At 46.1% G+C, this 24,171-nt stretch overlaps 1 protein-coding gene across 2 annotated transcripts in view; it reads left to right on the top strand.

The window, feature by feature from the left end:
* The first annotated feature begins 18,833 nt into the window (after positions 1-18,833).
* Positions 18,834-24,171, top strand: part of LOC119300846 — an 11,575-nt gene continuing 6,237 nt past the window's right edge. For both annotated transcript variants that reach the window (XM_037577733.1, XM_037577732.1), the window contains exons 1-2: positions 18,834-19,062; positions 20,050-20,147. In XM_037577733.1, coding sequence (XP_037433630.1) covers positions 18,905-19,062; positions 20,050-20,147 — 256 coding nt within the window. In that variant the 5' untranslated portion in view covers positions 18,834-18,904. The remainder of the gene's footprint in view (positions 19,063-20,049; positions 20,148-24,171) is intronic.

Raw genomic sequence — 24,171 nt, 5'->3', positions numbered from 1 at the left:
CAGTCCAGTACTCGCCTAAGTTTGTAAAATCCTACCGAGTGGTGAGCAATCCTCTCACTCGGGGGCTTAGCTGCAGTCCAGTACTCGCCTAAGTTTGTAAAATCCTACCGAGTGGTGAGCAATCCTCTCACTCGGGGGCTTAGCTGCAGTCCAGTACTCGCCTAAGTTTATAAAATCCTGCCGAGTGGAGAGCAATCCTCTCACTCGGGGGCTTAGCTGCAGTCAAGTACTCGCCTAAGTCTGTAAAATCCTACCGAGTAGTGAGTAATCCTACCACTCGGTGGCTTAGCTGCAGTCCAGCACTGGCCTATGTTTATAAATTCCTTGTCCGCAAGGGCGACGTGGTGCAGGTCGACCACGACACTCTTCTCCGAGCTACGCCACAAATACAACGTATGCTCCATCCTTGTCCGCAAGGACGATGAGGTGCAGGTCGACCGCGACCCTCTTCTCCGAGCTACGCCACAAATACAACATACGCTTCATCCTTGTCCGCAAGGACGACGAGGCGCAGGCCGACTGCAACCTTCTCCTTCGAGCTACGCCACACATACAACGGAGCAGATCTCAAAAGCAATCGCAAGTATACTCAAAAGCAATTCGGATAAATCCTAAAGTTCCAAGCAGGAAATCAAAAGTATCCGAGCATCAAGCCCGAAGGAGTTTAACGGTTACAACAATCACTCAGCATTTCGGGGCAAATTTAAGATGGATTCAAATCTCATCAGTTTGTTCACTCGGCAGGAGGAGGGCTGGCAGGTTCGACGAATTCGTCCAAGTAGATCCCATCCGCAATCCGAGTGGCAGCAGCGATGAAAGTCTCCATAAAGGACTGGAAGTCATGCCTTTTGGTGTTTGCGACCTTGATCGCCGCCAGCTTGTCTTCACGGGCTTCCTTGCAGTGGACTCGTACCAAGGACAGCGCCACGTCAGCACCATACCGGGCGGAGGACTTCTTCCATTCTTGCACTCGATCGGGGATTTCGTCGAGTCGAGCCATCAGAGATTCCAGGTCATTTTGAAGCGTCGCCCTTGGCCAGAGCAATGAGTCGACTCGTGAGACTGCCACCTTCAGACGCGCGAGGTAACTCGTGACGCTAGCGACGCGAGACTCCAGTCGGAGCACGTTCATGGCAGTTTCGTCCCAAACTGGAGAAGCGATAGGGTCCAAACCCGTCTCGACCCTTCCGGTTTCCTCGTCAAAGTCTTGACAGAATTCTGCAGTCAAAAAATTAGTGAGTCGACTGGACAAGATTCGTTTGCAAGCATCAACACAGTCGGTTTAAAAGAAGTACCTTCCAACATAAGATAGAGCTTCTTGGCAAGAGTTCTCAGATAAGCTTCCGTGTCATTCCTCTTGTGGACCGCAGACTCTAGCTTTTCATTCAGGACAATTTTATCCTTCTTCAGACGACTCACTTCTCGGTCGAAGGGGAGCTTTCTTCAGATTCTGTTGGGATAGCTCCAAGTCGAGGTTGAGTTGCCACTGCTTCTCCTCAAGTTCAGCAAACTTGGAAATGAGAGTACAAGATTTCTACAGGAGGCAAAAGACATGTCAATCGACAAGATCAAAGGTTATTGACTTTAGAGTGAATAAAACTTAAAGAGTTCACTTAGACCCCAGCCAACTGCACGCAGTCGACTGCGGTCTCAGGGACTACACCCAGCGGGTGCACTTGGCGTGCTCCCGCTGAGTCAGACCCAACTCGACCGGTCCGCCCGGGTCAAGTAAAAAACTAATCAGACCTAGTCGACTGCCAGCAGTCGACCGTGGTCTCGGGGACTACACCCAGTGGGTGCACTTGACGTGCCCCCACTGGTTCGGATCTCATTCGACCGGTCCGCCTGGGTCGAGTGGAAGAAAAGAAAGGAAAAATAACTCAGACCCCAGTCGACTGCCAGCAGTCGACTGCGGTCTTGGGGACTACACCCAGTGGGTGCACTTAGCGTGCCCCCACCGGTTCAGATCCTACTCGCCCAGACCGAGTGGAAGAGCAAAAATACCAAAGACAACAAAACACCCAGTGGGTGTACAGATTCGAAGCAAACAACAGGAGATTGTATGGAAGAAAATATTTCGGGTAGCATATCCTGATAGAACAAGGTTAGTCGAAAGTTTACTTACCTGGACATTGGCCCGGAGAGCAGCGCTGGCGTCGTAAGCAGCCTGGCTATTCTCGCGCACCATCTTCATCCGCTCCATCATCACGTTAGCCTAATAGATGGCTTCCGCAGTCGCATCCAACTGGTTTTCTGGAACAGGGTAGCTGGCGAAGAAGAGGGAAGACGACCCAGGTACAGCAGCTTGGAGCTCCGGGGCGTGGGATTGGACGACTGAAGGAGACACCGGTACAGTCGATAGTGCAAGGCGCTCACTCGACAAGGGTACAACGAAGGTTATAGAGGCCCCGCCCGCATCTTCAGATTGACGGACGGTTGGTGTTGTCATTGGTCCCCGCTGAGACGCCTTACCAGCCGCTACCTTTTTGTTCTTTCTGGGCCTAGGAGCCACATCTTCATCGTCGTCTGGGAGATCGATGACGTTGGGTGGAGCTGCAGAGAAGTTCAGTCAACCCCAAGTGAACCGCTAGAATTCAATCGACCGAGTAATCAAGAACAAGATCATAAGAGTTTTTACCTGGGTTGGAGGTAACCGCGTCTTCCATCTCCTCGTCTCAATACTGGTAGGAAGAGGTTCCTGATGTAGTAGCACTGCAAATGTCCGCACTCAGTCAGTTACGTTCTATTGCTCGAGTCGATGAAAAGAACAAGTCAGATGATTACCTGGAGATGGTGGGGATGGTCACTTTGATTCTGGGCAAAGCCTTCGGTGGTTTGGAGGAGGTGGCCTTCGATGCTTTTGGCGCAGGAGGCGGCACAACCTTGAGCTGCTTCGGAGCCTTCTCAATCAGCGCTGGGGAATACGTCCGGGGACGCTTCGAAGATTGCCCAGTCGGCGCGGTCGCCAGGACCGGGGTGCTCGCCGGGTCATGAGCGTGCTTGGATCTCCTCTCTCTACAAGGAGGCGAGTCGACCTCTTCGTCATCACTCGAGTCGTCGCTCTGCTCGTCCTCCTCTGCATCCAAGTGCCACTCGCCACTCTCGCCCCCACTCGCTCCTTCCTCGACGTCTTGCTCCTGTACTCCATTGGGCATCGAGTACATATAAATGAGAGCCTGAAAGGACAATGAGCAAAAGAAATACGGTCGGACATCAACAAGGTGTCACACAGTGAATCGAGAAGGTACTTGGCAAAGCAGAATCATACCTGTTCCGGCTGGCTTGAGTGGTCGAATGGAATCACCCTCCTAGACCCCCGGGGATTGTCTTTGTTGCCGGTGATTCCCCTCAGCCACTTCTCCACCGTGTCTTCGTTGACGTCCTCCGGGTGGATCCGAGTGGAGTCCTCGAGTCCCAAGTACATCCACATCGGATGGTCACGGGCCTGAAGCGGTTGGATGCGTCGACTGAGAAAGACCTCCAGCAGGTCCATCCTAGTCACCCCGTCACGGACAAGTTGGACGACCCGCTCGACCAATGCCTTGACCTGCGCCTTCTCTTCTGGGATCACCCTCAAGAAGGAGGACTTCTCCACTCGAGCCATGGAAAAGGGGGGAAGTCTAGTCGACTGACCCGGGGTCGGCTGGTCCTTACAGTAAAACCAAGTCGACTGCCAGCCCTGGACCGAGTCGGGAAGGATCATCACTGGGAAGGTACTCTTGTTCCTCATATGGATCCCAAGGCCCCCGCACATCTGGATCACATGCGTCCTCTCATCACTCGGGTTGGCCTTCTTGACCGACTGGGAGCGGCAGGTGAATATGTGTTTGAAGAGACCCCAGTGCGGTCGACAACCCAAGAAATTTTCGCACATTGACACAAAGGCAGCCAGATAAACTATGGTGTTTGGAGTGAAGTGGTGGAGTTGAGCCCCGAAGAATTTCAAAAAGCCACGGAAGAAAGGATGAGGAGGCAAAGAAAACCCGCGGTCGACGTGAGTAGCGAGGAGAACGCACTCACCCTCCCGCGGCTGCGGCTCGGTCTCATTCCCTGGGAGCCACGCCGATTTGCGGGGGATCAGTCCCCCCTCCACCAGGTCGTCGAGGTTGTCCTGGCTGATCATCGAGCGGATCTAGTTGCCCTGGATCCAGCCCGGCGGCAGGCCGGATCTTGACCAGGATCCGCCCCGGCTGGTCCTCTTACCCTTCGCCTTCACGGTCGCCTTCTTCGCGCGCTCCAGCGCCACCGTCTTCTCTTTTCCCATGACGGCGGATCGAGTCCAAGCGAGGTTGCGACGCCGAGAGCGGAAGCGGGCGCGACGGAGAAGTCTGAGGAAGAAGAAAGAGAATGAGGGCGCACTTTTCAAAGGCCTGGTCCGGTGTCTTTATAAGGTCATTCCCGAGTGACTGACTTGTAGGCCCAGGCGATCTAAACAAATCCTGCAATAGTCGTGCGCGCGATATGTGGCGAAAAAGGTGGCACGGGGATTGAGGCGACCTGCCTAATCCATCCCGATTACCACGGCCTCGCCCGTCCGGCGCGCTTCCCAAAATTCGAATCTCGCGAAATCCGCGGGGAGCAGAGCAACTTGTCAGACGAAAACATCCTCCACGTCGTCATTCGGAGCTCTACCATGAAAGTTCAATCGCTAAAAACTAAGAATAGACCAAGGCGACTGAAAAAGAAGTTGATGTTATCCCCTTAGTTCATTGATCCAGAGCGAGATATACTCGTAACGCGAAGAATGAGTTGGAAGTGTTCTCAACTCCTTCCTCACTCAAACCCTGATCCATTCGGGGGCTAATGATGAAGCTATGTACCTAGGGTAGGGTCATGGATCTGATCAAGATACCCCCCCCAAGGACATCTCTTAAAGAACCAGAAGCAGTCGAAGAAAAATCATCGTCCACTCGACCATAAAGCCATGTTTCACTCGACAGTCTTGAAGACACTCGACCATACGAACAACCACTCGACTACCAGAAGACTAAGAGCCACTCACCCTGCAACGATCGGGATTTAAGTCATAGCTTTAATGGTCATTTATGTACTTTTATTACAGGCGTTACCAGTAACGTCTCTACCTTTATGTACCTTAAACCCTTTGTAACTGAGGGCGGGAGGGGTCTGGCGAACTCTATATAAGCCACCCCCTCCTCAGGGACAAGGGTTCGCACCCCCTGTAACTCACACACATATAATCCAGTCGACCGCCTCCGGGCTCTGAGACGTAGGGCTGTTACTTCCTCCGAGAAGGGCCTGAACTCGTAAAACTCGCGTGTACAACTCCTCCACAGCTAGGATCTTGCCTCTACATTCCTACCCCCATTCTACTGTCAGACCTAGAACCACGACATGCGCCGCCCCCTCTCCTTGTCCTATTCAGACTAGGGGGAGGGGCACGCGGCCCGGCCCTGGCCGCCTCTCCTCTTCTCCGTAAAGGCCCACTAAGGCCCATTTACCTCCCAGGGGGGTCTGGTAACCTCCCGGTACTCCGGTAAAATCTCGATTTCACCCAGAACACTTCCGATATCCAAACATAGGCTTCCAATATATCAATCTTCATGTCTCGACCATTTCGAGACTCCTCGTCATGTCCATGATCACATCTGGGGCTCTGAACAACCTTCGGTCCATCAAAACATATAAACTCATAATATAACTGTCATCGAAACGTTAAGCGTGCGGACCCTACGGGTTCGAGAACTATGTAGACATGACCGAGACACGTCTCCGGTCAATAACCAATAGCGGAACCTGGATGTTCATATTGGCTCCCACATATTCTACGAAGATCTTTATCGGTCAAACCGCATAACAACATACGTTGTTCCCTTTGTCATTGGTATGTTACTTGCCCGAGATTCGATCGTCGGTATCTCAATACCTAGTTCAATCTCATTACCGGCAAGTCTCTTTACTCGTTCTGTAATACATCATCCCGCAACCAACTCTTTAGTTGCAATGCTTGCAAGGCTTAAGTGATGTGCATTACCGAGAGGGCCCAGAGATACCTCTCCCACAATTGGAGTGACAAATCCTAATCTCGAAATACGCCAACCCAACAAGTACCTTCGGAGACACCTATAGAGCACCTTTATAATCACCTAGTTACGTTGTGACGTTTGGTAGCACACAAAGTGTTCCTCCGGTAAACGGGAGTTGCATAATCTCATAGTCATAGGAACATGTATAAGTCATGAAGAAAGCAATAGCAGAATACTAAATTATCGTGTGCTAAGCTAACGGAATGGGTCAAGTCAATCACATCATTCTCCTAATGATGTGATCTCATTAATAAAATGACAACTCTTTGTCTATGGTTAGAAAACTTAACCATCTCTAATCAATGAGCTAGTCAAGTAGAGGCATACTAGTGACATACTATTTGTCTATGTATTCACACATTTATTATGTTTTCGGTTAATACAATTCTAGCATGAATAATAAACATTTATCATGATATAAGGAAATAAATAATAACTTTATTATTGCCTCTAGGGAATATTTCCTTCAGTAATAGTAGTAGATGCAGAATCGTTTCGGTCTACTTATCACGGACGTGATGCCTATATACATGATCATACCTAGATATTCTCATAGTTATTCGCTTTTCTATCAATTGCTCGACAATAATTTGTTCACCCACCGTAATACTTATGCTATCTTGAGAGAAGCCACTAGTGAAACCTATGGCCCCCGGGTCTATTTTCCATCATACAAGTTTCCAATATATTTTATTTTGCAATCTTTACTTTCAATCTATATCATAAAAATATCAAAAATATTTATCTTATTATTATCATCTTTATCAGATCGCACTTTTGCAAGTGGTCGTGAAGGGATTGACAACCCCTTTATCGCGTTGGTTGCGAGGTTCTTATTTGTGTGTCTAGGTACGAGGTTACTCACGCGTGGTCTCCTACTGGATTGATACCTTGGTTCTAAAAAACTGAGGGAAATACTTACGCTGCTTTACTGGACCACCCTTTCCTCTTCAAGGGAAAACCATTGCAGTGTTCAAGAGGTAGCAGCGGGGTGCGGCCGACGGGCGACGAGGCGCGACCGACGGGCGACGCGGCATGGCGTGCGGGCGATGGGGCGTGGCCGACGGGGTTGGATGCGACAGGCGTGGCCGGCTAGGGGAAGGGGCGGCAGCGGCTGGACTAGAGGAAGGAGCTCTTTATTCCAGTTTTATAGTTTGTCTTACAATATCTGTTCGGCCGTAGCTAAAATGAACCCTTAAAATGCATTTTCTCCAACCCGTATCCAAGCTTCAAAATATCAGATATCGGGTTCGTATCGGTTTGTCTTCGACATATCGGATGTCAGATATTGGGTGATATATCAGACGATATATAGATATAATGGAGAAAGCATGTCTATTTTTTTTCATTATTCTTGTTCAAAACATGTATTTTTTAGTAGAACAAAATGTATGATGTCAATGCTTCAACATAACACTTTCAGATTCCTAGTATATTAACTTGTTGATTAAGAAACTATTAAGGAAAGATTCACAAAATTCTTAGTCTATGATTAAAAACAATATGATATGTATGCATTTCTACGAAACATTGTGCATGACTTTGATAATATATATTGGAGTTGTAAGTGCATAATCTTGTTTCACTGTTATTTAATAAATAACTATTGTTATCTACGTAGCGTGCTATATCGGTGGACATATCGGGCTAGATATCGGCCATATCGGTTGATATTTTGGTCCATATCGGGTGATATGTTTACAAATGATATTTACAAAATGATATGTTATGTCTATATCGGTAGAGCCCCAAAAGTGATATATCGGTCTTTATATCGATCATATCGGCCTTGATTTAAAATCTTGCCCATATCCCAGTTTTGTAGTTTGCGATTTTAAGGGGTCTGCTAGAGATGCTCTTAGCACTCTGCCTTTCGATGTCTTTATAAGAGCATCTCCAACGGTCGCGCCAAAAGACACGCGCACGCAGTAAATTGTCTTTTTTAGCGTGCGCAGACGTTTTCGTGCGCTCCAGCGGTGGCGGGAAACTAGGGCGCGTGGGAAACGATTGCGAGCGGGGGGAGGCGGCCGCTAGTGCGCTACGTTTGGCGCGCTGCGTCCGGGGTGCCTATAAATTGCAGCGCCCTCTGCCGCTTTCTCCATCTCTCCATCGCCCTCTGCCGCTCTCTCCATCTCTCCATCACCCACTGCCGCGCTCTGTCGCCGACACGCCACCACCACGCCACCATGCCGCCTCGCCGTCGGGGAGGTACGGACTACTGCGGCGTCCGCGTGCGTCCGTCCGGCACCTACTCCGCCGAGATTCGGTCGGGCGGCGGCATGCGGCTCCGTCTCGGAACCTTCGACACCGCCCAGGAGGGCGCCCGCGCGTACGACGCTGTGGCATGGCACCTCCTGTGGTCCCGTCAGGACATGAACTTCACCGACGTGGCAACGCGGGAGCACGCACAGGAGTTGGCCCCTTTCCCGCGGCTTCTCACCGACGAGGATCGTCGCAAGCACCGAAGGCGGGAGCATCGTCTCAGGCGGGCCGAGATGGACGAGCAAGCCATGGCGATGTGGAGTCATCGCTTCCCGAAAGACACCAACGAGGAATAGTTCTTCGCCCAGAGGAGGGCGAAGAGGGCGAAGAGGAGGAAGAGCGAGCCGACTATCGCGAGGACAAGCGAACACGGAAGACGGTCGCTAAATACAACCAAGCACTAGGAGATGCGTCCTCCTAGAACTCCGGCGGCGAGCGGTTCCTTGACGCCTACGCTCTGACGTCAGAGGAGGACATCACTGAGACAGAGTCCGAGTCGGACGAGTAGTAGTAGGAGTATTATCTACGAAACCAAATATGTATCGAATCATAGTAGAAAAAATTGAAATATAGCGCGCCTGCTGGAGCGGCGTGGGCGCGCTTTAATTTGCGGCGGCAGCTGGAGCCAGCGCACCGCCGCGCGCAAAAAAAGGCTAACCCGGCATTGTATCATGACTTTTAGCGCGCGGCGCGTTGCGCAGCTGTTGGAGATGCTCTAAGAAAGAAAGAAAAAGAGTGAGAGGATGCTTGGATACGTTTTAGTCCCATGACTAAAAGTAGTGGGACTAAAACTTGCTAGCCTCTTCCATGCTTGGATCCAAATACTAAAGAGACTAAAATCAAGTTAATGAGCATTTATTATCCTTCAAACCATCCAATCCAAAACTCGCATGTGTTAAAGGAGAGGAGTTAAATGAGAAGAGAGAGGACTAATCCACATTTTAGTAGGGGTACCCTTGACTAAAAAAAATTTAGTCTCAAGACTAGTTTTACCCTCTCTTTAGTCAGGGGTGCTTGGAACTTTAGCCTCTTAAAGAGACTAAGTTTAGTCAGACTAAAATAAGTCCCTTGAATTCAAGCACCCTTTGAGGCTGACTCAGAAGACCAGCCCCTTGCCATCCTCGTGCGGCAAATTTGACAAATTTGACCTCTGAACAAAATCAAATCATAGAATGAACTGAAGGAAATATGCCCTAGAGGCAATAATAAAGTTATTATTTATTTCCTTATATCATGATAAAAGTTTATTATTCATGCTAGAATTGTATTAACCGGAAACATAATACATGTGTGAATACATAGACAAACAGAGTGTCACTAGTATGCCTCTACTTGACTAGCTCGTTAATCAAAGATGGTTATGTTTCCTAACCATGGACAAAGAGTTGTCATTTGATTAACGGGATCACATCATTAGTTGAATGATCTGATTGACATGACCCATTCCATTAGCTTAGCACCCGATCGTTTAGTATGTTGCTATTGCTTTCTTCATGACTTATACATGTTCCTATGACTATGAGATTATGCAACTCCCGTTTGCTGGAGGAACACTTTGTGTGCTACCAAACGTCACAACGTAACTGGGTGATTGTAAAGGAGCTCTACAGGTGTCTCCAAAGGTACATGTTGGGTTGGCGTATTTCGAGATTAGGATTTGTCACTCCGATTGTCGGAGAGGTATCTCTGGGCCCTCTCGGTAATGCACATCACTGAAGCCTTGCAAGCATTGCAACTAATGAGTTAGTTGCGGGATGATGTATTACGGAACGAGTAAAGAGACTTGCCGGTAACGAGATTGAACTAGGTATTGGATACCGAAGATCGAATCTCGGGCAAGTAACATACCGATGACAAAGGGAACAACGTATGTTGTTATGCGGTCTGACCGATAAAAGATCTTCGTAGAATATGTAGGAGCCAATATGAGCATCTAGGTTCCTCTATTGGTTATTGACCGGAGACGTGTCTCGGTCATGTCTACATTGTTCTCGAACCCGTAGGGTCCGCACGCTTAAGGTTACGATGACAGTTATATTATGAGTTTATGCATTTTGATGTACCGAAGTTTGTTCGGAGTCCCGGATGTGATCACGGACATGACGAGGAGTCTCGAAATGGTCGAGACATAAAGATTGATATATTGAAAGCCTATGTTTGGATATCGGAAGTGTTCCGGGTGAAATCGGGATTTTACGGGAGTACCGGGAGGTTACCGGAAACCCCCGGGAGGTATATGGGCTTAGTGGGCCTTAGTGGAAAAGAGGAGAGGTGGCCAGAGATGGGCCGCGCACCCCTCCCCCCCCCCTTGGTCCGAATAGGACAAGGAGAGGGGGCCGCCCCCCTTCCTCCTCTCTCTCTCCTCTTTTCCCCCTCCGCGAATCCTATTCCAACTAGGAAAGGGGAGGGAGTCCTACTCCCGGAGGGAGTAGGACTCCTCCTGGCGCGCCTCCTCTTGGCCGGCCGGCCCCCCCTTTGAGCCTTTATATACGGAGGCAAGGGGCACCCCTAGAGACACAAGTTGATCCACGTGATCATATTCTTAGCCGTGTGCGGTGCCCCCTTCCACCGTAGTCCTCGATAATATTGTAGCGGTGCTTAGGCGAAGCCCTGCGGCAGTAGAACATCAAGATCGTCACCATGCCGTCGTGCTGACGGAAAGCTTCCCCGACACTTTGCTGGATCGAAGTCTGGGGATCGTCATCGAGCTGAACGTGTGCTAGAACTCGAAGGTGTCGTAGTTTCGGTGCTTGATCGGTCGGGCCGTGAAGACGTACGACTACATCAACCAAGTTAACGCTTCCATTATCGATCTACAAGGGTACGTAGATCACACTCTCCCCCTCTCATTGCTATGCATCACCATGATCTTGCGTGTGCGTAGGAAAATTTTGAAATTACTACGAAACCCAACAGTGGTATCAGAGCCTAGGTTTTATGTGTTGATGTTATATGCACGAGTAGAACACAAGTGAGTTGTGGACGATATAAGTCATACTGCTTACCAGCATGTCATACTTTGGTTCGGCGGTATTGTTGGACGAAGCGGCCCGGACCGACATTACGTGTACGCTTACGCGAGACCGGTTCTCCCGACGTGCTTTGCACAAAGGTGGCTAGCAGGTGACAGTTTCTCCAACTTTAGTTGAACCGAGTGTGGCTATGCCCGGTCCTTGCGAAGGTTAAAACAGCACCAGCTTGACAAACTATCGTTGTGGTTTTGATGCGTAGGTAAGATCGGTTCTTGCTTAAGCCCGTAGCAGCCACGTAAAACTTGCAACAACAAAGTAGAGGACGTCTAACTTGTTTTTGCAGGGCATGTTGTGATGTGATATGGTCAAGACATGATGCTAAATTTTATTGTATGAGATGATCATGTTTTGTAACCGAGTTATCGGCAACTGGCAGGAGCCATACGGTTGTCGCTTTATTGTATGCAATGCTCGCGCTGTAATGCTTTACTTTATCACTAAGCGGTAGCGATAGTCGTGGAAGCATGAGATTGGCGAGACGACAACGATGCTATGATGGAGATCAAGGTGTCGCGCCGGTGACGATGGTGATCACGACGATGCTTCGGAGATGGAGATCACAAGCACAAGATGATGATGGCCATATCATATCACTTATATTGATTGCATGTGATGTTTATCTTTTATGCATCTTATCTTGCTTTGATTGACGGTAGCATTATAAGATGATCTCTCACTAATTATCAAGAAGTGTTCTCCCTGAGTATGCACCATTGCGAAAGTTCTTCGTGCTGAGACACCACGTGATGATCGGGTGTGATAGGCTCTACGTTCAAATATAACGGGTGCAAAACAGTTGCACACGCGGAATACTCAGGTTATACTTGACGAGCCAAGCATATACAGATATGGCCTCGAAACACGGAGACCGAAAGGTCGAGCATGAATCATATAGTAGATATGATCAACATAGTGATGTTCACCAACGAAAACTAGTCCATCTCACGTGATGATCGGACATGGTTTAGTTGACTTGGATCACGTAATCACTTAGAGGATTAGAGGGATGTCTATCTAAGTGGGAGTTCTTTAAGTGATATGATTAATTGAACCTAAATTTATCATGAACTTAGTACCTGATAGTATCTTGCTTATGTATGTTTGATTGTAGATAGATGGCCCGTGTTGTTGTTCCGTTGAATTTTAATGCGTTCCTTGAGAAAGCAAAGTTGAAAGATGATGGTAGCAATTACACAGACTGGGTCCGTAACTTGAGGATTATCCTCATTGCTGCACAGAAGAATTACGTCCTGGAAGCACCGCTGGGTGTCAGGCCTGCTGCTGGAGCAACACCAGATGTTATGAACGTCTGGCAGAGCAAAGCTAATGACTACTCGATGGTTCAATGTGCCATGCTTTACGGCTTAGAACCGGGACTTCAACGGCGTTTTAAACGTCATGGGGCATATGAGATGTTCCAGGAGTTGAAGTTAATATTTCAAGCAAATGCCCGGATTGAGAGATATGAAGTCTCCAATAAGTTATATAGCTGCAAGATGGAGGAGAACAGTTCTGTCAGTGAGCATATACTCAAGATGTCTGGGTATTGTAATCACTTGATTCAACTGGGAGTTAATCTTCCGGATGATAGCGTCATTGACAGAATTCTCCAATCACTTCCACCAAGCTACAAGAGCTTCGTGATGAACTATAATATGCAAGGGATGAATAAGACTATTCCCGAGCTCTTCGTAATGCTGAAAGCTGCGGAGGTAGAAATCAAGAAGGAGCATCAAGTGTTGATGGTCAACAAGACCACTAGTTTCAAGAAAAAGGGCAAAGGGAAGAAGAAGGGGAACTTCAAGAAGAACAGCAAGCAAGTTGCTGCTCAAGAGAAGAAACCCAAGTCTAGACCTAAGCCTGAAACTGAGTGCTTCTACTGCAAGCAGACTGGTCACTGGAAGCGAAACTGCCCCAAGTATTTGGCGGATAAGAAGGATGGCAAGGTGAACAAAGGTATATGTGATATACATGTTATTGATGTGTACCTTACTAATGCTCGCAGTAGCACCTGGGTATTTGATACTGGTTCTGTTGCTAATATTTGCAACTCGAAACAGGGACTACGGATTAAGCGAAGATTGGCTGAGGACGAGCTGACGATGCGCGTGGGAAACGGTTCCAAAGTCGATGTGATCGCGGTCGGCACGCTACCTCTACATCTACCTTCGGGATTAATATTAGACCTAAATAATTGTTATTTGGTGCCAGCGTTAAGCATGGACATTATATCTGGATCTTGTTTGATGCGAGACAGTTATTCATTTAAATCAGAGAATAATGGTTGTTCTATTTATATGAGTAATATCTTTTATGGTCATGCACCCTTGAAGAATGGTCTATTCTTATTGAATCTCGATAGTAGTGACACACATATTCATAATGTTGAAGCCAAAAGATGCAGAGTTGATAATGATAGTGCAACTTATTTGTGGCACTGGCGTTTAGGTCATATCGGTGTAAAGCGCATGAAGAAACTCCATACTGATGGACTTTTGGAACCACTTGATTATGAATCACTTGGTACTTGCGAACCGTGCCTCATGGGCAAGATGACTAAAACGCCGTTCTCTGGTACTATGGAGAGAGCAATAGATTTGTTGGAAATCATACATACAGATGTATGTGGTCCGATGAATATTGAGGCTCGTGGTGGATATCGTTATTTTCTCACCTTCACAGATGACTTAAGCAGATATGGGTATATCTACTTAATGAAACATAAGTCTGAAACATTTGAAAAGTTCAAAGAATTTCAGAGTGAAGTTGAAAATCATCGTAACAAGAAAATAAAGTTTCTACGATCTGATCGTGGAGGAGAATATTTGAGTTACAAGTTTGGTGTACATTTGAAACAATGCGGAATAGTTTCGCAACTCACGCCACCCGGAACACCACAGCGTAATGGTGTGTCCGAACGTCGTAATCGTACTTTACTAGATATGGTGCGATCTATGATGTCTCTTACTGATTTACCGCTATCGTTTTGGGGTTATGCTTTGGAGACGGCCGCATTCACGTTAAATAGGGCACCATCAAAATCCGTTGAGACGACACCTTATGAACTATGGTTTGGCTAGAAACCAAAGTTATCGTTTCTGAAAGTTTGGGGCTGCGATGCTTATGTGAAAAAGCTTCAACCTGATAAGCTCGAACCCAAATCGGAGAAATGTGTCTTCATAGGATATCCAAAGGAGACTATTGGATACACCTTCTATCACAGATCCGAAGGCAAGACTTTTGTTGCTAAGTTCGGAAACTTTCTGGAGAAGGAGTTTCTCTCGAAAGAAGTGATTGGGAGGAAAGTAGAACTTGACGAGGTAACTGTAGCTGCTCCCTTATTGGAAAGTAGTGCATCACAGAAAACTGTTTCTGTGACACCTACACCAATTAGTGAGGAAGCTAATGATAATGATCATGAAACTTCAGAACAAGATACTACTGAACCTTGTAGATCAACCAGAGTGAGATCCGCGCCAGAGTGGTACGGTAATCCTGTTCTGGAAGTCATGCTACTAGATCATGATGAACCTACGAACTATGAAGAAGCGATGGTGAGCCCAGATTCGCAAAATGGCTTGAAGCCATGAAATCTGAGATGGGATCCATGTATGAGAACAAAGTGTGGACTTTGGTTGACTTGCCCAATGATCGGCAAGCAATTGAGAATAAATGGATCTACAAGAAGAAGACTGACGCCGACGGTAATATTACTGTCTACAAAGCTCGACTTGTCGCAAAAGGGTTTCGGCAAGTTCAAGGGATTGACTACGATGAGACCTTCTCACCCATAGCGATGCTTAAGTCTGTCCGAATCATGTTAGCAATTGCCGCATTTTATGATTATGAAATTTGGCAGATGGATGTCAATACTGCATTCCTGAATGGATTTCTGGAAGAAGAGTTGTATATGATGCAACCAGAGGGTTTTGTCAATCCAAAGGGAGCTAACAAAGTGTGCAAGCTCCAGCGATCCATTTATGGACTGGTGCAAGCCTCTCGGAGTTGGAATAAACGCTTTGATAGTGTGATCAAAGCATTTGGTTTTATGCAGACTTTCGGAGAAGCCTGTATTTACAAGAAAGTGAGTGGAAGCTCTATAGCATTTCTGATATTATATGTGGATGACATATTACTGATTGGAAATGATATAGAATTTCTGGATAACATAAAGGGATACTTGAATACGAGTTTTTTTAATGAAAGACCACGGTGAAGCTTCTTACATATTAGGCATTAAGATCTATAGAGATAGATCAAGACGCTTAATTGGACTTTCACAAAGCACATACCTTGACAAAGTTTTGAAGAAGTTCAAAATGGATCAAGCAAAGAAAGGGTTCTTGCTTGTGTTACAAGGTGTGAAGTTGAGTCAGACTCAATGCCCGACCACTACAGAAGATAGAGAGAAAATGAAAGATGTTCCCTATGCTTCAGCCATAGGCTCTATCATGTATGCAATGATGTGTACCAGACCTGATGTGTGCCTTGCTATAAGTCTAGCAGGGAGGTACCAAAGTAATCCAGGAGTGGATCACTGGACAGCGGTCAAGAACATCCTGAAGTACCTTAAAAGGACTAAGGATATGTTTCTCGTATATGGAGGTGACAAAGAGCTCATCGTAAACGGTTACGTGGATGCAAGCTTTGACACTGATCCGGATGATTCTAAATCGCAAACCGGATACGTGTTTACATTAAACGGTGGAGCTGTCAGTTGGTGCAGTTCTAAACAAAGTGTCGTGGCGGGATCTACATGTGAAGTGGAGTACATAGCTGCTTCGGAAGCAGCAAACGAAGGAGTCTGGATGAAGGAATTCATATCCAATCTAGGTGTCATACCTAGTGCATCGGGTCCAATGAAAATCTTTTGTGACAATACTGGTGTGATTGCCTTGGCGAAGGAATCCAGATTTCACAAAAGAACCAAGCACATCAAAAGACGCTTCAATTCCATCCGGGATCTAGTCCAGGTGGGAGACATAGAGATTTGCAAGATACATACGGATCTGAATGTAGCAGACGTGTTGGCTAAGCCTCTTCCACGAGCAAAACATGATCAGCACCAAGGCTCCATGGGTGTTAGAATCATTACAGTATAATCTAGATTATTGACTCTAGTGCAAGTGTGAGACTGAAGGAAATATGCCCTAGAGGCAATAATAAAGTTATTATTTATTTCCTTATATCATGATAAAAGTTTATTATTCATGCTAGAATTGTATTAACCGGAAACATAATACATGTGTGAATACATAGACAAACAGAGTGTCACTAGTATGCCTCTACTTGACTAGCTCGTTAATCAAAGATGGTTATGTTTCCTAACCATGGACAAAGAGTTGTCATTTGATTAACAGGATCACATCATTAGTTGAATGATCTGATTGACATGACCCATTCCATTAGCTTAGCACCCGATCGTTTAGTATGTTGCTATTGCTTTCTTCATGACTTATACATGTTCCTATGACTATGAGATTATGCAACTCCCGTTTGCTGGAGGAACACTTTGTGTGCTACCAAACATCACAACATAACTGGGTGATTATAAAGGAGCTCTACAGGTGTCTCCAAAGGTACATGTTGGGTTGGCGTATTTCGAGATTAGGATTTGTCACTCCGGTTGTCGGAGAGGTATCTCTGGGCCCTCTCGGTAATGCACATCACTGAAGCCTTGCAAGCATTGCAACTAATGAGTTAGTTGCAGGATGATGTATTGCGGAACGAGTAAAGAGACTTGCCGGTAACGAGATTGAACTAGGTATTGGATACCGACGATCGAATCTCGGGCAAGTAACATACCGATGACAAAGGGAACAACGTATGTTGTTATGCGGTCTGACCGATAAAAGATCATCATAGAATATGTAGGAGCCAATATGAGCATCCAGGTTCCGCTATTGGTTATTGACCGGAGACGTGTCTCGGTCATGTCTACATTGTTCTCGAACCCGTAGGGTCCGCACGCTTAAGGTTACGATGACAGTTATATTATGAGTTTATGCATTTTGATGTACCGAAGTTTGTTCGGAGTCCTGGATGTGATCACGGACATGACGAGGAGTCTCGAAATGGCCGAGACATAAATATTGATATATTGGAAGCCTATGTTTGGATATCGGAAGTGTTCTGGGTGAAATCGGGATTTTACGGGAGTACCGGGAGGTTACCGGAAACCCCCGGGAGGTATATGGGCCTTAGTGGGCCTTAGTGGAAGAGAGGAGAGGTGGCCAGAGATGGGCCGCGCGCCCCTCCCCCCTTGGTCCGAATAGGACAAGGAGAGGGGGCCGGCCCCCCTTCCTCCTCTCTCTCTCCTCTTTTCCCCCTCCGCGAATCCTATTCCAACTAGAAAAGGGGGGGGGGAGTCCTACTCCCGGAGGGAGTAGGACTCCTCCTGGCGCGCCTCCTCTTGGCCGGCCGCCCCCCCTCCCCTTTGAGCCTTTATATACGGATGCAAGGGGCACCCCTAGAGACACAAGTTGATCCACGTGATCATATTCTTAGCCGTGTGCGGTGCCCCCTTCCATCATAGTCCTCGGTAATATTGTAGCGGTGCTTAGGCGAAGCCCTGCGACAGTAGAACATCAAGATCGTCACCACGCCGTCGTGCTGACGGAACTCTTCCCCAACACTTTGCTGGATCGGAGTCCGGGGATCGTCATCGAGCTGAACGTGTGCTAGAACTCGGAGGTGCCGTAGTTTCGGTGCTTGATCGGTCGGGCCGTGAAGACGTACGACTACATCAACCAAGTTAACGCTTCCGTTGTCGATCTACAAGGGTACGTAGATCACACTCTCCCCCTCTCATTGCTATGCATCACCATGATCTTGCGTGTGCGTAGGAAAATTTTGAAATTACTACGAAACCCAACATGAACTGCCCGTGAAACTATTTCACGCGGCTGACCTTTTTGTGTGACGCCCGACACGAAGGCGCCATACTACACTGTGCAACGCTTCACAGATAGGCGCTACACGTCTGGCCAGCGTTGCACCTCAGACTGCTTAAAAATTGCTAAGTTATTGTGCAGAGCCTAAGAGCTAGGCGCTGCACTGTATAGTGTGGCGCCTAGCTCTCAGGCGCTGCACTAGTGATTGCACTACAAAATGAAGCAACCACTAGTGCAACGCCTAGAAACTCAGGCGCTGCATACTGATTTAGTAATTTTCGAATCACACGAGTGCGACGCTCGCCAGACGTGTAGCGTCTATCTGTGAGACGTTGCACAGTGTAGTGTGGCGCCTTCGTGTTGGGCGTCACACAAAAAGATCAGCCGCGTGAAATAGTTTTACGGACAGTTCATTCTGTAATTTGATTTTATTCATAGGTTAAATTTGTCAATTTTACCTCCTCGTGCTGCCTCAAGCTATAGAAAAGGAGGACACGCGGATCTCCAGGGTCAACGGGCTTGTTCGATCGGAGTAGTAATTAAGCCAGAAGTTGACCAAGGAGCTCCAGTATCAAGCGGCATGCGGGCGGATCTCCTGTATCAAGGCTCTACTATAGGCTGTTGTTGGTCCCCCAGCTCTCCTTCCGGTTCCGGCACGGCCAATTCCAAGATGGAGATGGTGAGAGCATGCATGCGGCCTGCCGCCTCCGCGTCCTCGGGGCCCCGCGTGCTCGTGCTCGGCGGGACTGGCCGTGTCGGCGGCTCAATGGCCACCGCGCTCTCCCAGCTCCGGCCCGACCTCAACATCCTCATCGGCGGAAGGAACCGGTACGTGCCTCAGTGCCTCATGGCTAGGCTAGGTACCTGCTCCTGTGAGCCTCTCGTGTGCTAGCTGTGCGTGCATGGTTTTGCCCATGGTCGATTGAGCTGACCGAAGTACATCATTGATCGTCATTACGACCTCCATTCTACTCTCTCCGTCTTATATAATATAAAAGTATTTTTTACATTATAGTAATGTAAAAAATGCTCTTAAATTATGAGAGAAAAAGTAAAATATAGTGTTTTGGTAGGCTAGTTTAGCCTATCAAAAAGTCATATATGATCATTACTTGTGATCACTAGCTAGTTAACCGATCGAATCGAGCTGAGTGCCATTGCTACGAGAGCTGGTAGAGGGACGACTTTTTTTAACACGGAGAAAGGGAAGATGGTGATTCTGCCTTCACCATCACGCGCTCCAGAAAACACGGTGCCCAAGGTGCGCACACACTGGGTACCGCCCCAGCCGGGCTGGGTTAAGTTGAACATGGATGGGAGTTACATAGCGGCCATAGGTGCGGCGGGAGGAGGTATGATCCTGCGTGATAACAGAGGCGAGATCATCTACAACGCATGTAGGGAGCTACGTACATGCGACAATGCTTTAGAGGCGGAGCTAGCAGCATGCAGAGAAGGCTTGGAGCTGGCCTTGCACCGATCTAACCTATCTATTTTGTTTGAGTTGGATAGCGCGGAGGCAGTGTCGATGATTACAGCACGCGAGATGGATAGATCATCACATCATGCCCGTACAGAAAAGATTCGTAGGTTGGCTGGAAACGATGCTAGGGAGATTTCTTTTACTCTTTGTAGCCGTCTGCAGAACAGGATTGGTTATGAGTTGATCGTCTATAGCCGTAGCACTTCGCGCACAACAGTCTGGCTTATTATCAAGATGGACTTTATTGTAAATCTGGTCTCGCTGAAAAGCCTCTTTTTGATAATCAAAAGGCACAATCAATTTAATTTTGGATGCTTTCTTTTTTCTGCCAGGGAGAAAGGTATGTCGCTGGTATCTAAGCTCGGAGAACGATCTGAGTTCATCCACGTTGATATTCGCAATACAAGCAGGCTGAAAGCCGTGTTGGAGGGTGAGTATTTCCTCTAGTTTTTTTTAAGAGGGCATTATTTCTTCTATTTTTTTAACACGGTTCAATCAAAGTCGCTCACATATATGAGCATATACTCATTGCATCCACGTACACCTATCTCTATGAGCATCCCCGAGAAACTGAGCCGGCACATCATTTTAAAACTGACGAAATCGTCACATATGCCTTCATAGTCAACGGGAACATCTCCTTTCAATGAACGCACATTACCAAAAAGCCTAAAATAAATTCAGAAAAATACGAGCATCAATATCATTATCCTGCTAACTATCCAACCATAGGTTGGTTCGTGGACTACCATCTTGATGCAAAGGATGTCTTCGGAGATACACGCGACCAAGACGCATTATGATAAGCCGGCGTTATATTTAGAAATAAACCGAGGCTATCACGTGTCTAAAAACACAACTAAAGGATGTATTTAATCTTGCATGCATGGAAAAGGAAGCTGAAAAGTTAAAGACAGTTGCAGAGGCTACATGTATGCGCTATTATTAAGACTAGCCATAATGAAGAATAACTTCAAGAATAATATAAAGACGCGAATTTGGAGCACTCGGTGACGACGCTCATTGGAATCTTAGCCGTTGTGCTGCTATCTAGGGGTCAATGTGTAATTGGACGAAATGAATTGTTGCTATTGAATACACTAGAGTGACACAATGTTACCTGTTTGGAGACAATAAATTAGAACCAGAAGCCGTACTGTAAGTACAACACCTTGGACATTTATTGGACTGTGAAGACTATTGAAGACTATTGAGCCACCGATACTTTATCGTCATGTTAATTACACAAACTGTACTCTCTATTGTCATTGTCAGATCCAACGCAAAGCTCGACCCTTTGATTCTCTTCGCCCCGCCATTATTCCTCTTCCTCCCATTGTCTAGTGTCAAAAAAATAATAAGAGGTTATATTATGTGCACAAAATAGATTACGTGCACAAAAACAAAATAGTCATTTTTTGGCTATAATTCCGAGCCGTTCCGGTGCCCAGGCTCATCTGCACCTGGTCAGAAAAAATCACAAATTTTAAAAAACCAAAAATAATAATTGCATGGTAGAAAATTTATTGAGTGAGGTCTGCTCCAATTTTCAAATAACTGGACATCTGAGTAACTCTCAACAAAAAAGACAAATTGGGTTAGAACAGTGCATGAAAGTAGACTTTTTTCGGACCCCGAATTTGTCTTTTTTGCCGAGAGCTGCTCAAATGTCCAAATGATTGAAAATTGGAGCGGTCCTCACTCATTAAATTATCTACCATGCAAAAAAATGAAGCTTTTTTTTGAAATTTTTTTGTATTTGTTTTGATTTTTTTCCAGCGTGGATGCAAATAAGTCTGGGCTCAGAAATGGATTATCAACTAATTCCTCGTAAATCATTTTACTCATAATAGCATCGCGTGCAAGAAGAGGAAGATGAACGTGGATTGAGTTTCTAAATGAAGCGAGATTTATCTCATGACTTGTCAGTTTGTCGCTCGAATTAGCTACCGGTGTGTTCAATAGAATGGAAAAAAATAAAACAAATGGTAACTTTCTCATCTATGGTCTTTATTCCAGGAAGTTTTCTTTTACTTTTGTGTTCAGATTATTACTAGCACTTTGGCGCTTTCTGCGGATCTAATTGGAACCAGATCACTCATGGCCGGTAGAACGCGTAACCATGCATGCTTCTGTCTAGTGGCCTAGACGCAGTGCATTTACGATTGATGTGTCTTTTTTTTAGCATCAGTACAGACACAAGCGCTCATATACACGCGCATACACTCATCCCTATGAACGCACACACGCACACCCTACCCCTACGAGCACCTTCGAGAGATTGGGCCGGTATATCATCTTGAGATTTACGAAGTCACCGTAGGCGCCTAGTCGTCGACGGAAACGTCTCCTCCCACTGAAAGCGCATCGCCGGAAATCCTGAAATAAATTCAGGAATAATGCGAGTACCAGGATTTGAACCCTGGTGGATTGGGGATACCACTGTCCACCTAACCATCTCAACCATAGTCGAATGGGTTGGGCAAGAAAATCTCTGCACGTACCGAGAATCCAAGCACCTTATTATCAAATTATTTATATTACATTATATGTCTAGACTCAAAATTTTGAAGTGTACTACCTCCGTTCAGGTTTATTGGTTCTCATCGTAATTTGTGTCAAATTTTGACTATAAATTTAACTAATAAAATGTTTATACGTGTCACTAAAAATTATACCATTAAAAACTATATTGAAATACGAATCTGACTATATAATTTTTGTTGACATGCACTAATATTTATCAGTTAAATCTTTGATCAAAATTTAACACAAATTACAAAAGAAACCAATAAATCAAAACAGAGGTAGTAAGTGGTAAAAAGGGAGAGCATCTTTTTCTGTTCACGTTGAAAGTGCACCAGCAATATTAAATGACATAAATGAAACTTCTGTCGGCGGGGTTGGAACAGTGTACCAGATAGAAACTTTGCTGTGTGGGAACAAAACGTGTGTACTTCACATCAGCTAATTGAACATGCTTCACGTCAGCTAATTGAACAGGGGAAAGATAAATACTACTATACATGATAAAGACATGAATATAATGGGGCTATTATAGTGGGTGAGGATCCCAAGACGATTTGATGGCATGATTCCAGTGAGCATGGTCGCCAAGTGCTTCTGCACAATTTCGAGTAACACACATTATACTAGGCTATGTTACTAACTTCATAATGGGTAGTAATATAAGGGGGTGTTTGTTTCCGGAGACTTTTTGGTGTAGAGACTAAAAAAAGTCCCTCTTAGAGACTTTTTAATCAAACAAGAGGGATTGCTAGGGACTAAAAGTTGCTTTTTGAGACTAAATGAAGAAGACTCTCAAGGAGAGTCTTTTTTGAGACTTTTTGAGACTTTTCCAACAATGCCCCTCCCTGCACCCATTACCTCGTCACCCCATGGTGTTGTTTGGTTGTTATTTTTCTGTATACTAGGGGTAACATGGTCTTTTACATGTCATTTAATAACCTCTAGGGAGGGACTAGAGACTTTTTAGTCCCTGAAAACAAACAGGCAGAGACTTTTTAGGGACTAGGGACTTTTTAGTTGGGACTAGAAAAAGTCCTAGGACTTATGAACCAAACAGAGCCTAAGTGTGGCGTCATGCAGAACTTCATTTATCATGTTATAGACTCATATGTATTGGGATATGTGATATTGCGGTAACTAGCTAAATTACTAAATTTGTCTCTCTCCTCATTAACTCAATGTCACATAGACAATTTTGCGAGTTGGAGCTTATGTTACTCATAAAGTTATTCTTACTATGGTCGGTCTAAAGTTAAAACATAGCCTAGAAGTACTACAGAAAACTTTCGTCGATCCTCAAAAAAAAACTTACATCATTGACGGGCTACCGTTGAGATGTCATTGGTATTAAACGGTGTAATACATGGCTGACACGCCTTAGAGAAACAAATAAACATAGCAAGTTTGAATTCAAATGGATGGAAATTTCCTCCAAAAAGATTGCAAATGAATCATTATAGAAAAGGATGCGGCTAGCTCCCATCTAAATGAGAATTAACTAAGTCATCAAGGTGACATTAGCATCTTTATTACTATTTTCTTCTTTTTACCTTTTTCCTCTTTTTTGTTTCTCAATCATTTTAATGTATTTAAAAATTGTAAATATAGATGCCCACAGCCAGTGGACATGCAGTTGTGCATGGGTATGTGGACATGCAAGAGCAGTTGCACATGGATGGCCAACATGCATTTTTACATAGGTACGTGCGTGCAACTTAAGTTGTGCGCAGCTGATAAACATACTGTTGCACACGGTATGCGGCGTGCAACTGCAGTTGCAAGCAGTCGGTGAACAACTTTTTTCTATGTAAGAAAGCACTTCGTGAGAGAGGGTCAAGGCAGGGGCTGAAACCTAGCCGCCACCTTGTATTCTTCCCCTCTCGTTGGTGCCAGGTGCGGCGCTGATGATAGGTGGGAAGGTTGTT

Source organism: Triticum dicoccoides, chromosome 5A (assembly GCF_002162155.2).
Source record: "Triticum dicoccoides isolate Atlit2015 ecotype Zavitan chromosome 5A, WEW_v2.0, whole genome shotgun sequence".
Lineage (NCBI taxonomy): Eukaryota > Viridiplantae > Streptophyta > Magnoliopsida > Poales > Poaceae > Triticum > Triticum dicoccoides.
This window is presented reverse-complemented; position numbering and strand designations above follow the sequence as displayed.